Below are 16,056 nucleotides of genomic sequence, written 5' to 3' on the forward strand. Positions count from 1 at the left end.
AAATGTTGTAGGATTAAAAGTCCAGACAGAAAAACATTTGTACAAACTGCAGCTGAATAAAAAGAGCTGATCAGAGAGAGAGAGAGAGAGAGAGAGAGAGAGACAGAGAGGGGGAGAGAGAGAGAGAGAGAGAGAGAGACAGAGAGGGAGGGAGAGACAGAGAGGGAGGGAGAGACAGAGAGAGGGAGGAAGAGAGAGAGAGAGAGAGAGCTCTGGTGTCGTACGACCGTTAAACAAATATGAAAGCTGAAAACCATATAAAGACAAAACATGCTGCTGCAATGAACACCACACACAGAGAGAGAGAGAGAGAGAAGCCGACCCAAGAAGGGCATTGAGTGTTGAATCCAGTGTGTGTGTTTAAAGCTCATGTTCATCACGTTGTGGGGACTCCTCCTCCTCCAGATGTTTTGCAGCTGGAAATCAAAGGTCCTCAGAGCCACAGGGTTGAGGACAGTCCTCTCCCTCACCTGTGGAGAATAAACCAGTGTGACTTTATGAAAGAGGAGGAGATGATGCTATAGTTCAGACTGAAAGCATTTGAGGAGATGTTTGTTACGACTCATACAGGTGCTTTATTGGTACAAACGTGTAGATTTAAAGGGCCGACACAGAGTGGAGCAGTAACACACTAACAGCTGGAGCTTCTAATGAGATGCAGCAACTAATGAAGCTCAAAGGGATAGTTCAGGTAGTTTGATGTGGGGGCTGTATGACACCGCAGACGCAGGTCAGTTTACTGAATTAGTAATACGGTGCGGTCCGTATGTGCGCTTGTGTGTAGGAATACGGTCGGTCAGTGGTTGAAAAATGTAGTGCCACAGGAAAGATCACAGGAAGATAAAGATGAAAATCTTCTACATGAAGCTTCATTTAAACAGATGTTGGATTGTTTCAGTAGGATGTTGTTAAAACACATCAGGTTTTATTTGGTGGCCCCGCCCACAGCGCCTCATCACTCTGACGGGTGCTGCCGGTCGTCTCTCCTGAACAGAGAGGGGTAATGTAACGACTACTCATGAGAACCTCACACAACTCACGCCAAATAACTCCACCTAGGGAGGAAGGAAGAGGAAGTCTCAGTCCTCCAGGCTTTCAGGACAGAGGTGGAACTTCACATAATGACGTGTCAGAGTCCAGATCCTCCAGATGGTCACATGGTCTCAGGTTGACAGCTGGTTTATTTGTGGAGAGCAGTGAGCACTGTTTGATCTTTAGCTTGGTTGATGTGTGGATGCTCCTCCACCCAGACGACCAGTGATGTGGTCCTCTTCAGTCTGTTCTGTCTTTATTTGCTGGTCTGTGATTGATCAGTGCTGCTGTCACATGACGACATGAAGATGATGATGTCTCTTCCTCCTCGTTAGAGCGCCCTCATCCAGCCGCTGCTCGGGCCTCGTACGTCGGGGGCGTGGCCACACTGACCGTCCAGAAGGCGTCACAGCATGATGAAGGAGTGTATATGTGTGTGGCCGAGAACAGCTACGGCAGAGTAGAGAGCAGCACCCGAGTCCAGGTCAAAGGTCAGAGGTCATTCAGGTTCTTCAACTGACCAGGTAGACACTTGGTCAACGCTGGGGGGGTCACAGGAGTACTCAGTGGTTATTACTACACAGCTATATATAAACACCTGCCAAAGTACTTTAAGAAAATACCTCTGTGGTAGAGTCTGCTCCGGAGTGTCTTCAGGGCACACACACACACACACACACACACACACACACACACACACACACACACACACACACACACACACACACACAGACCTGCCTACAAATGGCATTTGTTCTCTCTGACTGACTTTATGAGTCTGAAACAAAAGTTCACATCCACGTTAAATATGTTTCTGTCTCTTTTTTACTCTGCCCAAGAATATGTTGGAGCACTCTGAAGCTAACGATATGCACCTGTGCAGGTGCAGCAGACGAACAGAGTTCAGTCTCTGGGGAATGAAAGAGTTAAAGCTCTTCAGTATTTTAGATGGAGAACATGATCAGTGATCAGAGATACAGAGTCTCTGTTTTCAGCAGCCACAGTGGTATGAACTGAAGGTCAATGGTTACAGGAACATCAGTCTGTAAACATCTCACCCAGGACTCTGCTGTTCATCATCTATATGGACCATATGTAGAACCAGATTTCAATATGATCAAGACTAGGATGAGACCCGTGTCTGTGGAAACACAGTTGGACATTAATCAGCCTGTCAAACTGAAACCATCATCACAGCTTTATAAGGAGAATCAGAAAACCCTCCTGCAGCAGGAAATCCCCTGACTGAACACACACAAGAACAGATCACACACACACACACACACACACACACTCACACTCACACACACACACAGGAAAATATCAGAAGATTCCCACAGACTGACACTTGACCCTCAGAGTCAGATGTCCATGTGTGGACAATGAAGTTGTGAGAAGTAAGTCAGTTTTTCTGTGCGTTTACATCAGAGTCATTAATGTTGCTGTTGAAGTGGCTGCTAGCAGTATTTTTACATTAGCAATGGATCACATGAAGGGCTAACCTGGTCACTTTCCCCTGGTCACTTTCCCCTGGTCACTTTCCCCCGGTCACTTTCCCCTGGTCACTTTCCCCCGGTCACTTTACCCTGGTCACTTCGGGTGATGAGGACTGGCCTACAGTCAGAGGAGGGACAGACCACGACCTGGAGCAGTGATGGGGGAGGAGCAGGATCCTCTGATCCACATCAGTTCCACCTCACAGCTCTCAGGACTCGATGGACCTGGTGCCATAGGGACATTCAGAGGTCTGTAGAGTCCATGTCTCAGCTGACAGAGCTGTTCGGACCAGTACCAGAGACCACGTCCAGGTCCAGGTCCTGATGTTTGTATAATCAGTGTAAATGAACCACTTCGTCATCACGTTAATATAAACCATTACTTTTCCTTTATCTGCAGTTTCAGGTCAGTTGTATAAGAACATGAATATAAAACACATGAATGAATCTCATGAAGAAGAACAAGCTGTTGCCATGACTAGGGTTGTCACCAGAACCGATAATTTGGTACCAAGTCGATGCCACGTGGCAAAAAACGGAACGGTACACGTGACGAGATTGATGGTCACCCTCTTAGGAAGTAATGTAAGGTTGACATCGGTTCAGGGAGGCAGGTGAATGAGTGCACGCCACGCCCGCAGGATGTCATTAACTGTATGAGCAACTTATCTCATGGTGTAAAAGTGTCTTACCTCAAAAACGTGTAAAGAACATTAACACTAATCACTGCATCACTGGCGGCATGAGTGACTCTGACGCATTTAAACACAGTTTCTCCGGCACATGATCGGCCTCTGCCCGAGGGAGGAGGAGGAAGGTCCACGACCAGGCTGCGGTCTAGCCGCAACAACAAATGGAAGATGGCGACAAGTTGCAAAAGCCCGTTTCTAAACGGTGCTTTCGCATTTTCCAAACCACGGTTGAAATGCAGGGCGATAAAAAGTTTGCTGCTTATATTTTAGCAAAGTATTGTTTACTTTAAATACTTGAAGGCAACATGCCACTGTTCTTTTTTGCAGTGTCAAAAGTTGTTTCATTTTATTATTATATCTATTATATGTCTTTTTTTTTTTTTCAGGGCACTATAGCTGAAAAGCTGTGCAATAAAAAGTTGATTGTTTATATTTTAATTCTAAATTAGATTAAAAATGTATTTAATGTTTTTATTATATTTTAACTGCTCTTTGTTTTTTGTTTTTTTAGTCGTATTTTTCAGTTGAGTGAAAGAGAAAGTACATGGAATTTTTTGTTTTTGTTTTTTTCACCGTGGTATCGAAATAAGTATCGAGAATCGTGGAATTTCACTGGTATTGATATCGACTACAACATTTCTGGTATCGTGACATCCCTAGTCATGACGACAGAGACAGAACACCAGGATTTACACATTCACAACATCTGGATAGAGAGTTGTTCTCAAAGCAGAGAAGGGAAGAGAAAGACAGAGTGTGTGTGTGTGTGTGTGTGTGTGTGTGTGTGTGTGTGTGTGTGTGTGTGTGTGTGTGTGTGTGTGTGTGTGTGTGTGTGTGTGTCGGAGAGAGAGGTCATCAGTCTGATCCTCACTCGTCCTTTTCCATATATGGAATCTGGATTTCCTTTTCCCTCTCTTCCAACATCTGACACGTGTGTGCGTGTGTGTGTTTTAACATGTGTGCATGTGAGTATGAATATACAGTATGTCTGCTCTGTAAGAGTGTGTGTGTGCGCGTGTGTGTGTGGTAAACAGGCTTTGTTCTGTGTACATATCAGGCATGCCAGAGAGGGGACACACGCGCGCACACACACACACACACACACACACACACACACACACACACACACACACAGACTAACTGTGAGTTCATAACCCAGTGTTTTGAACTAATGTACACACCAACTCTTTATACGAGAAAGAAGAGAAAGATTTGTGGTGAGTATAAGTCTGATGATTTCTATAGTTTTCTTGTGCAGACACTAAATGTTTTCAGTCCAAGTTAAGCCTGGTCCATCTGTTTTCTATATCCATATATAGATACATATACATAAAAAAATAGATACATATATAGATACATATATATATAAAAAATAGATTCATATATAGATCCATATATATTTACATATATAGATCCATATATAAATACATATATAGATCCATTTATAGATACATATATTTACAAATAAAGATACATATATATTTACATATATATATATATATATATACATATATTTACAAATAAAGATACATATATATTTACAAATATAGACATATATTTACATATGTAGATACATATATATTTACATATGTAGATCCATATATACATACATATTTTTACATAAGGACCTGAGAACAAAAAACACTAATAATCTGACAAACACATTCAGCAAACAGAAACAACAACAGTCATTAATTAGTCATTAGTGAGTTTATCTGCTGAAGTAATGATGGAGACGTGTGACAGAATATCTCATGATCACATCAGTTCCGCTCCACAATCAGACTGCTTTTATTAAGATTTATAAATGGGTTATAATCAGGTGATAAATTCACTTTATAAATCATAAATACACAATTATATGTAATGCAAATTAAATCATTAATCTTATTAATGAGTTACCACCATTAATAACTTGTAAAAGAGAGTGATTAGAAGGACAGCTGCTGAGAGCAGGTCAAGACCTCAGAGGATGAATCTGGTCATGTGATATGATCATGTGATCTGCCATAATTTGATCTGCCAGATGAAACTTTCTGACCATTAAGGTGCTGATGGTGGTTAATTGATAATTAATTAGTAACCAAACAAACGTTATGAAGCAGCAGCTACAGACACTGATGATGGCGAAAACAAAGAGACATGAGGCTGAACAGATCAGAGACATGTGGGCTCACTATTTGGCAGGAAACAGGTCACTGTTGGCCTTTTTATCTAATGTGTTAACAGCTAACAGCTTCTCTGTACAATGGTTCAGCAGACTGTTCTCCAGAGAAACGATCAGCTGATCAGAGCCCGTTATCATCACATCAATATCTGGAGCTCATTAAGCTCAGACATCTGGATCAGTTTGTTCCAGCTGTTTTGCTCAGCTCATGTCCAGGCTGTCAGTGCTAATTAGCTTCATTAATGTTAATGTAGATTAATTTAGTAGCTGATCACAGATCGGAACTGAAACTTTATTTTATTCTGACAAACGAAAAGTTTGTGATGAAGAGCTGCTGAGGTCTGACGGACAGAGAGGACAGCAGAGGAGACATTAAAACTGAACAGATGTTTGGCGTCTGATCTTCTTCTTTGTGTGTTGTTGTTGCAGGCCGACTGCAGGGTCGCAGGTCAGAGGTCACAGAGGTCAGAGGAGCATTTGAGGCTCCGCACTTCATCAGCCGCCTGACTGACCTGAAGGTGATGGACGGCAGCAGAGTCACCATGACAGTGGAGCTGACAGGTACCAGCACAGTGTGTGTGTGTGTGTGTGTGTGTGTGTGTGTGTGTGTGTGTGTGTGTGTGTGTGTGTGTGTGTGTGTGTGTGTGTTTGGTGGTATTTCCTGTCAGATCTCCAGGGAGATGGTGGAGATGAGATGAGGACAGACTCACGCTGGATGATTCCTTACTCTTTATTTCCTGTGTGTGTGTGTGTGTGTGTGTGTGTGTGTGTGTGTGTGTGTGTGTGTGTCCTGGTTTTGATTAATGAGTTGACTATCAGTTACTATAGGAGTGAACTATAGCTGTATGTTATTGACCCAGCAGAGAGTGTGTGTGTGTGCGTGTGTGTGCGTGTGTGTGTGTGTGTGTGTGTGTGTGTGTGTGTGTGTGTGTGTGTGTGTTACATAATGATTTTCCACAGAGGGTTTTCTCCATATAAGCTGTGAGGATCAGGTTCCTCTGGTCTCTGCTGTCACTCATCAGGGGTTTGTCCTGGTACCTTCGGACGTTGTACCTGCTGCAGTGATTATTGATTACTGATCACTGATTACGTCATGACTTCATGACTCTACCATCAAATGTCAGAGTGTCTTCAGTCACATGGTCCATAATGTCTCACACTAACCCCAAAGTGAAGTGTAAACCTGCTCAGAGACAACTCATGTGTTTATGTGATGATGATGATGATGATGATGATGATGTCGTCGTTGTGGTCCTCAGGTCACCCCCCTCCAGAGGTGGTGTGGCTCCATGACGGTCAGGAGGTGACGGAGTCAGAGGACTTCCACCTCCTCAGGGAGGAGAACCGCTGCACTCTGCTGATCCAGGAGGTTTTCCCCGAGGACACGGGGACCTACAGCGTCGAAGCCTGGAACCAGCACGGCCGGGACCAGACCCAGGCCCGGCTCACTGTGGAGGGTAACAGGACTCTTCAGGTCTGTCTTTACACCCCTGCTTTAATAGTCCTGGTCTTATTCATGTGGTTTCCTTGCAGAGCCTCAGGACGGCATCCAGCCGTGGTTCATCACCAAACCCAAACCGGTGAGTGGCATTGTGGGTCAACATGTCCTCCTGTCCTGTGCCATCGCTGGAGACCCCTTCCCCCAGTACACCTGGACCAGAGCAGACCTGAGCCGACCTCTGACCTCCGGAGGAGACTATGAGCTGCTGCAGAAAGAGGACGTCATCTCCCTGCTGATCAGGTCTGCCGTCCACACACAGACCAGAATCAGGTCTCAGCTGGTTCTGAACCTGCAGGTCCTGGACCAGCAGAGACCCTGAACCTGATCGACTGAGTAAACTCTTCTTCTTCTTCCTCAGGAGAGTAAAGAAGCATCATGCTGGAGACTACTTGATCAGCCTGAGGTGAGACACACCCACGCGATCATCATATCATATATAATATATATATATTTATTATCAGCTGTAGTCAACATACAAAAATCTGCAGATTTCTGTTGATGGCTTCATGCTGAGATAATCCTCCATGTTTTTCTGGTTTGGAGCTGAAGTGAGGATTAAACTCAGAAGCAGCACCACCCCTCCCCCATCCATAAATCCATCCATAATCTATCCATCCAACTCTTCCCATAATGCATCCCTCCATCATATTCATCACAGTGTTTCTACTCGTTCAGTTCAGTCAGGTTTTTACTCTGAAGTATAAAGGTTTAGATATCTGCTGGAAATCTCAGGTGAAGTTTTCAGTCCAGCTCCACAGAGAGATGCTCCATCCAGCTGGATCTGTCCCACGCCCCAACACTCACTCCATGTGTACCACCTTTCCAAGGTAAAGGTTCAGTGACCTCTGAGTACGACCTGAAGAATGACTGTATGCCAGAAACACTGACGGATGTCTTCTTCTGCTTCACTGTGACATTACATTACATTACATTATAGAGAATTGGAGTGATCCAGGGTAATACCAACACCAAAGGGTCATGCACTGTCACTTTTTCTTCCTCCAGATTAAACACAGTCAGAGGTAAAGTAGCAGATCTCAGCTCAGTTCTCTCTGGCATCATTTATAAATAGGAACCAAACCCAGACTTTCACAACCATGCGCTCACATCTTTAGACCAAGAACATGTTTATTCCAGGTAAACATTCATCTGGTCTGCCTAGTAACTAATGACTTCAGATGACTTGTTATAGTGTCTATCACAGCACTATGAAGGGAGTAAAGACACACAGCAAACAGACTGGTGCTATAAATAAAGTGGTGCACTGAGGTGCAGTTCACCGTGATGAGGTGTAGTGCAAGGGCAGTGTATAGTAATGTTGTGTTTGGGTGGATGTTGGAGATGTGACATCACCAGGCAACTCAAGATCTGATGATCGTTTGCAGGTAATAAAGAGGACTGAGCTCCATGTTGCAGCTCCACAGACCAGCAGCTGTTCCAGGACACTAAAGTATAAGGTGGTGTGATGTTAGTGTGATGGTGCGCTGCAGGTGTAGAGCCAGGACACTAGGAAGTGTACTCACAACAGGATGCAGAATCTGTTTCACTCTTACGAATGTGTAAGGTAGGAGACAAGGGTGCAATGAAGGGCACAGAGAAGGGAAGGACACTAGGACACCAGGAGTGATGCTGTGTCTGTCTGTCAGGAACTCTGTAGGGGAGTGTGTCGCTGTGGCCAGTCTGTCTGTGACTGATGGAGAGACGGACAGGACAAGAGGACGAGGAGGACGAGCTGCAGAGGAGACCAGGTGAGACCTGATCCACCTTCATGGTTTAACATTTTACTGCAGGATTAGATTTACTGTCCGTGTTCAGACCCTGTCTTCACTGATGAGACAGGACAGGAACCAGATCAGATACTGGTCCTCTATGAGCTGAACGACAGATCTGACCCACCCAGACGGGGACTTTACACACCTGAAGCTCTCTGTAGCTTCTGGGACCAGGACCTCAGCAGCAGAACATGTCACAGATCCTGGATCAGACTGAGAGTCCAGGACTCACTGAGCCCTCAGGATCCTCAGACCGTCCTGGACCATGTCTGCGCTACAGCAGGATTGAGAGAGGGAAGACCACCATGATGTTGACCCAGGTTTCACACTGAGGTCCACATGAAGACCTGGACCCGGGGTCTCCCAGCAGAACCTCACCTCCCTCCACTTGCTGGTCTTCTCCCCACAGTGCACCTGGTGCCGTCACCTCCCCAGGTGTACGGTGACCAGGACCTGGACTCATCAGACCAGGAGACCTCTTTCTTTTGCTCCAAGGTCCAGTTCTGATGACAGTGGACAGGGTTACCATGGAGACCGGTCAGACACAGCAGGGTGTGGTGGACTGAAGCATCTCAGATGCCCTGATCTGGTCCTCAAAACACCTGAAGTTTTCTACTGAACTCTGACACTTAAGGTTTAATTTCTCCTTAGCTGAGGGAGTTACTTGAGGGTGTCAGTCTCTTAAAATTTCCCTCAATTATAGAAAAAAGTTAAGACATTTTCAGCAGTCAAAGAGATTTTACAGCAGTAAAATTCTACTGTTTCCATGGAGACTTGATTTGCTGCCAATAGCTCTTGTGATACCTGTTGTTTCATCCTCCTGTTGTTTTGGCGGGAACATCACCAGGTGAACTTTGGTGTCGAAGGTGTTTTGTGCAACAGTTTCAAGGACTGAACTAAGATCAGGAGAAAAGCTTTAATACTTACATGAACATTGAAGGAAACTTTAAGGTCCTTCTCTTGTGGACTGAGTGATCTCAGATCTGTGCTGCTGTTTACAGACCATCAGTGACAGAGTTTCACTCTTCATCCTCAAGTTTATCTCTCTCCCTTCACTCCCAGCTCTCCATCCCTCTGTTCTCTCCCACTCAGCGTTCTGTCCATCCCTTCATATCCAGAAACTCCCTCAAGCTTCTCTAATCCATATCAACGAACCAATCAGAGCCAGTATTTCCTCTCTCTCTTCTCACTCACTCTCTCTGTCTCTCACTCTTTCTGTCTCTCTCTCTCTCTCTGTCTCTCACTCTTTCTGTCTCTCTGTCTCTCTCACTCTTTCTGTCTCTCACTATGTCTCTCACTCTGTCGCTCACTCTTTCTGTCTCTCTGTCTCTCTCACTCTTTCTGTCTCTCTCTCTGTCTCTCTCTGTCTCTCACTCTTTCTGTCTCTCTCTCTGTCTCTCTCTGTCTCTCTCACTCTTTCTGTCTCTCACTATGTCTCTCACTCTGTCGCTCACTCGCTGTGTTTTTTCTTAAAGTGAGAAACAGAAAAAAGAAATTCTGATTCCTAGTCAAATAAAGAAACTGAGAATTAAGTGAACTCAGGAAGGAGGAGTGTGTTTACATCTGTGTGTGTGTGTGTGTGTGTGTGTGTGAGAGTTCTGGGTGTATGCCCTTATAAGGGCAGTAGAGTCACTTGTGATGTAACATAGACATTTTGAGTCGAGGTCCACCCCCCCACCCTCCCCCCTCTCCCCAGATGTAAGGGGGCGGAGCTTGTCCTCTTGTTCCAGGGGGGCTTTAACCCTGCTCTGTTTATTTTCCCTCCCTCTCTTTCCCTCCATCTGTCTCTGTGCTCTTTCGCCCAGCCCTGCAGCAGCAGGAGGAAGAGGAGGAGGAGGAGGAGCAGCTGGTGAAAGCGCGGCGCTGAGAGGAGGTGCCAGAGGAGGAGGAGGCGTGGAGCAGAGAGGCAGCAGCAGCAGCCGTGGTGTCAGTCGGCAGTGGCAGGAGGCCAACAAGGAGCAGAAGGAGAACCAGCCTCTCCTGCACCTGCACCAGGAGGAGAAGAGGAAGAAGGAGGGCGACCAGGACTCAGCCGCCGCCACTACTGCCGCCGCCGCCGCTCCCCGAGGCCTCCTCAAACACTGTGTAGAGACCAGGGAGCGTGGAGAAGAGGAGCTGCGACAGAGGGAGGCGCAGCAGCTGGACTTCCGCTCACTTCTGGGACGCCGAGCTTTTCACGCCAAAAACAACCAGGGAGAGGAGTCGAGGGAGGCCGGCCTCGCCACCGCAGAGAACCGCCACCATCACCAGATGGATTTTAAGGCCAACCTCAAGGGTGTCAAACCCAAGTCAGAGGAGGAGCGCAAGGTGAACTCGCCGCAGCAGGTGGACTTCCGTGCAGTGCTGGGGAAGAAGGGTGGCGCCGCTGGCAACAGCAACAAACCGGCCGAGACGCCTGGAAAGAACGCTGCCGATTTCCGCTCCGTCCTCGCCAACAAGAAGAAGCCGGACACTCCCGAGAAGAACGGGGAGAGCGGGAAGATGGCAGTGAACAACTGTGTGGACGGAGGGATTAATGAGAAGAAGAGCGGAGTTGGAGGGAAGGCGCCAGAGTTCACGGAGAAGCTGAGCGATGTGACAGTGCTGGACGGCCAGCGGCTCCGGCTGCAGTGCCGCCTCGCCGCCGCCACCTCTGGACCCGCAGACGTCACTGTCACCTGGACGCTGGACGGGAAGGTCATCAAGCCGTCCAAGTTCATCATCCTCGCCAATGAAGGTCAGAGGTCACACACACTCACACACACACACACACACGCACACACACACACACACACACACACACACACACACACACACGTGGTTCTAAACTTCAGACAGTGACAGTGTAGAGTTGTGAGTTTGAAGTTTAGTTGACGGAGCTGAAGCAACTGTTGACGGAGCTCAGACTCTATAAATAGAAACAGATCTGAAACAATAGAAAGGCAGGATGTGTGTGACTGTTACTGGTATTTCATATGGGAACAGATCACTTTACAGAGGACACACACATACACACACACTCACACACACACACACACACAGAGTTAACGTCACTTGTGAGGACCAGCATTGTGAGGACCTGATTCATTCACTTCTCAGTTCTTTGCTTCTTGTTTCAGTTAAAAATAATTTTCACTATCATTAACTTTTCTCCATTAATTGATTAATCATTGACTTAAAATATGTAAGAAAATATTAAAATATTAAAAACATCCAAATGGAACAACCAAACCTGTAATAACTGGTTTATAACAGACTATAAGGTGGTTATAATCACATAGTGACATGTTTATTAATGTATATTTGTTCTGTTTCCTGTGAAGACGATTTTTATGTTTGTTTTACACATTAATAAACACTGAGCTTCTGCTTTAGTCACTGAGGGAGAATAATGTTTTAGTTTCGAGCGTTATGAGTCTGTTCCATTGATTCGTTTGAAATGATATGAGACACAGTTCATGTTGAATTATCATATTATCATAAAGTCGTTTCTTTAAATGACCAACAGTCGACGTCAGTGGGGAAAACGTGTTTCTCTTCTGAACAAACACGACACTGTGACAGTTTGAAGTCTCAGTCAGATAAATAGAGTATATGTTGTTGTCTTCACTGTTTAATTCACTGTGAAAGAGTGCTGCGATGATCTGAACCATCAACCTTTATTACATTAGATTTTAACATTGAAGGAGAAAATCTTTTGTAAATTTAAAGACTCAGACTTCACTCGTGAACGTCTCTGTCTTTATATAAAGGCCCTGTATTTACCCTGTATCATCTGTAATTAAAGATGTAATAATATAAATATGTCTTTATAGAATAAATACTAAACATTAATAAACATTTATATTCTGTTATAAACCAGTTATAACATGTTTTAAACTGTTGATCCGAGATAAAGATCAAAACATTAAGATGTCAAATCTCATTTAAAAATATAAAGAAGAGGGAGGGGTTAACTACAACTCCCAGGGTGCATTTCACTAACAGTCAGCAAATCACAGTGCTTCACACCAACAGTGAACTGAAGCTGAAGAGCCGAGTTTACATCAGTTCACACCTTTGACCTCTGACCTCTTCTCCATGGCAACAGCAGATGAGTCTCATGGGTATTGTAGTATTTAGAAACAGATGACGCTCATCCACTCAGTCGACAAAACAATTAACACATTAATGTAGCTTCATTCATAAAAGGAGCAGAGTCTCATGTACAAAGACCAGTTCACATCCTGAGACCAGTTCGCATCCCGAGACCAGTTCACATCCTGAGACCAGTTCACATCCTGAGACCAGTTTATCCAGAGACCAGTTCATCCAGAGACCAGTTCACATCCTGAGACCAGTTCATCCAGAGACCAGTTCACATCCTGAGACCAGTTCATCCAGAGACCAGTTAATCCCGAGACCAGTTCACATCCAGAGACCAGTTCATCCAGAGACCAGTTCATCCAGAGACCAGTTCACATCCCGAGACCAAGTTTAGTTTAAATGTAAAAAAAACAATGGTGGACTGTTTGTGGTTTAAACCAGACCAGGATCTTTTCTCTGCCCTGAACCAGGATCTGTGAGAGTCTGACCAGAACCAGAACCAGTTTAATGATGGCGTCACTACAGGAGAAGGTTGAACTGAAACATCAGATGTTCAGGATCAACGACTTATCAAAGACATAAAGTAACAACATGTCCTCATGATGTTGAATAAAATGATGTCAGACTTTTACAGTTTATTTGTCTAGAAACACAATGAGAGTCAGGACTGATCCAGGAGAGTTTAAATGTTTAAAGAAACTGAGGTTTCCAGGACGACTGTCAGTCTGTGTGTGTTGTACAGTTATATAAGGTCAGAGTCAGTCTGAAGCTCCAGGTCTCACTGAGAGTAAAGAAGCTTGTGTCAGGAGGACTGATATAAAACTGTCAGTCTCATGTTACATCATAAAACACAGGAGCAGAGAACAGCTCAAGGAAATGTACTCTTCTCTAAACCACGTCTCCACTGCATGAGCTGGTCCTGGTGCTGATTTAGACCATCCTGGTCCTGGTCTTACTTGGTCTCAGATTTTTACTTCAATCGGCCAGAATGTCCTCACAGAGATAGAAACACACACACAGTGGTTTCCTCATGGCTCCCTGTGAACAGTGAAGACCTGCTGCTATATCTGAACATACATGTGTGTTTATGAACAACTGAGGGCCTGAGGATTCCCTGTGTGTGTGTGTGTGTGTGTGTGTGTGTGTGTGTGTGTGTGTGTGTGTATGTGTCAGACAGCAGTAATCCTCCCTTCTGTTATTTCAGGCTGCAGGACAGCCCCTGATCCAGCTCTGTGTGTGGACTCTAAAGGTCAGAGGTCACTGAGACGCCCTCAGACAGCTGTAGTCTCACAGGACACAGACCGCGATGATGATGTTGTTTCATGTCTACAGTTGATCAATGAAAAATCATTAATCAATGGTGGAACGTAACTCTTACAGTAGTTCTGACACTGGTCTTAGAAACACCTCTGATCCTGGATCAGGTCTCAGTGATGACCGAGTCTGTGCTCTGATCTCATATGTTATTAATAAACGTTTTCACATCAGAATAAAACTGCAGTTTTCTCACAAATCAATTCTTCTTCTTCTCTGCTCTAAAACAGTAGCTGTCAGTGGCTGAACAGTGCAACTTCCTGTATAGGCTACTGTTTTAGAGCAGAGAAGATGAAGTGGCTTCTGGTTAATACTGTAATGTTAGCTGTTAGCGCAACAGTAAATTCATTTCAGGAGGGGGGGAACAGCAAGCTTGGCATAAAGACTGGAAACAGCTGATCACTGAACGTGTGGTCGATAGTTTAATTGGAGCACTAGTATGTAGTATCAGTTTATGGTGAACGGGGTGTTTCCTGTTGAAGAGCAGCCATCCATCCTCTTAGTGTCTGTACTGAGGATGGTCAGGTGACAGTCTGACAGCTCAGGTGTAGGTGTGGCTGCTGAAGGCAAGAGTCTACTCCATTTCATCATGATGTCACAGATTGCGAGGAGTTATTTCATCAGTCCTCCTCTGTCCGTCTCCACTTCCTTCTCATTTCCTCTCCCTAGCTGTCCACCTGTTCCCATTCACCTGTCTGCTCTGCCCATCCACACCCCTGCATCTCACTCTGACACAGAGAAAATTTAACATGTGGCACCTTCTGTAGAAAATGTCCACTGGACTGGACTAGATTAGACAAGACTGGACTGGATTGGGTTGGGCTGGACTAGACAAGACCGGACTGGACGAGATTCTGGACTGGACTGGATTGGATTGGATTGGATTGGATTGGACTGGACAAGACTCTGGACTGGACTGTGTCAACCAACAGATTCAGGTCTGATCAGTTCAGGGGAGCTAATGCTAACATCTGAAATATCCAACAAAACCTGATCAGATTAACAGGTTAGCCACGTGGTCTCATCCATATGGCTGCAACTCAGACAGAAGACATCAACACACACACACACACACACACACACACACACACACAAACATGGTCTGTATCTGCAGCTCAACAACTTTCATCCACTTGTCTCTCACCTGGTTTGAGACGTTTGCTGATGTGGAAACAAACAGCTGTTCTCTCTCTGTGTTGTTGGTTTCCTTCAGTGTTTGTGCAGATGAACAGTGTTTCCTCAGGAGCCTCGTCATGTTCATTAACCAGCAGCTTCCAGCTTCATTGCAGAACGACACAGGATAAAAAGATCTTCTTTGAACAGGATGTAGCATCGCTACACAGCTGCTGTACAAATAGTTATTATTCACTTTGTTTCAGATAAATCAACGTTTATTAGTTTTATTCACCTCTGTGACTTACCTGGGAGAGCGCGTACCACATGGACTTAGTCCTTACTGCAGTGGCCATGGGTTCACATCTGACCCACGACCATTTGCTGCATGTCATCCCCTCCCTCTCTCTCCCTGACTTTCCTGTCTACTTCTCACTGTACTTTCAAATAAAGGTAAAATGCCCAAAAATAACAAAAAAAAAAAAGAATTCATCCAGATGTTTTCATGCTGTGTTAAAAGCCTGTGTACTGACAGTGTGTTGTGTGTTGTGTTGCAGGCGGCCTGTGCTCTCTGACCATAGACAAAGCTCTACCAGAGGATGAAGGCCAGTATAAATGCAGAGCCGAGACCTCAGGAGGAAAAGTTGAATGTTCCTGTATGGTTCTAGTAGATGGTAAGAATCACTGCTCGCTGCAGCTGCTGAAACACTGGGAGGAAAAGGGCAGTGTTCCTTATTGTGTCATTAGTGGAGTAGTTAGTCTTAGTTATTTTCTTGTTCATGATGGGATAAACTGGCAAAACTTACTTTAAATGTTTTGTTTTCATTTTCACTGCTATGGATGGACATCACATATTTATAGTGAGATATCATTTTAACGGATTGATAATTCAGTTCTTAATGAA

At 44.9% G+C, this 16,056-nt stretch overlaps 1 protein-coding gene across 6 annotated transcripts in view; it reads left to right on the plus strand.

Annotated features, from left to right (window-relative positions):
* Positions 1–16,056, plus strand: part of mylka (myosin, light chain kinase a) — a 57,798-nt gene that overhangs the window by 15,352 nt on the left and 26,390 nt on the right. For 4 of the 6 annotated variants that reach the window (XM_056389027.1, XM_056389026.1, XM_056389025.1 and 1 more), the window contains 8 exons: positions 1,368–1,523; positions 5,817–5,948; positions 6,647–6,844; positions 6,921–7,128; positions 7,247–7,291; positions 8,535–8,636; positions 10,466–11,376; positions 15,710–15,826. In XM_056389027.1, coding sequence (XP_056245002.1) covers positions 1,368–1,523; positions 5,817–5,948; positions 6,647–6,844; positions 6,921–7,128; positions 7,247–7,291; positions 8,535–8,636; positions 10,466–11,376; positions 15,710–15,826 — 1,869 coding nt within the window. The remainder of the gene's footprint in view (positions 1–1,367; positions 1,524–5,816; positions 5,949–6,646; positions 6,845–6,920; positions 7,129–7,246; positions 7,292–8,534; positions 8,637–10,465; positions 11,377–15,709; positions 15,827–16,056) is intronic. The other 2 variants (XM_056389029.1, XM_056389031.1) reach the window with 2 other exon arrangements.

The sequence above is a fragment of the Seriola aureovittata genome, chromosome 11 (assembly GCF_021018895.1).
Source record: "Seriola aureovittata isolate HTS-2021-v1 ecotype China chromosome 11, ASM2101889v1, whole genome shotgun sequence".
NCBI classification, from domain to species: domain Eukaryota; kingdom Metazoa; phylum Chordata; class Actinopteri; order Carangiformes; family Carangidae; genus Seriola; species Seriola aureovittata.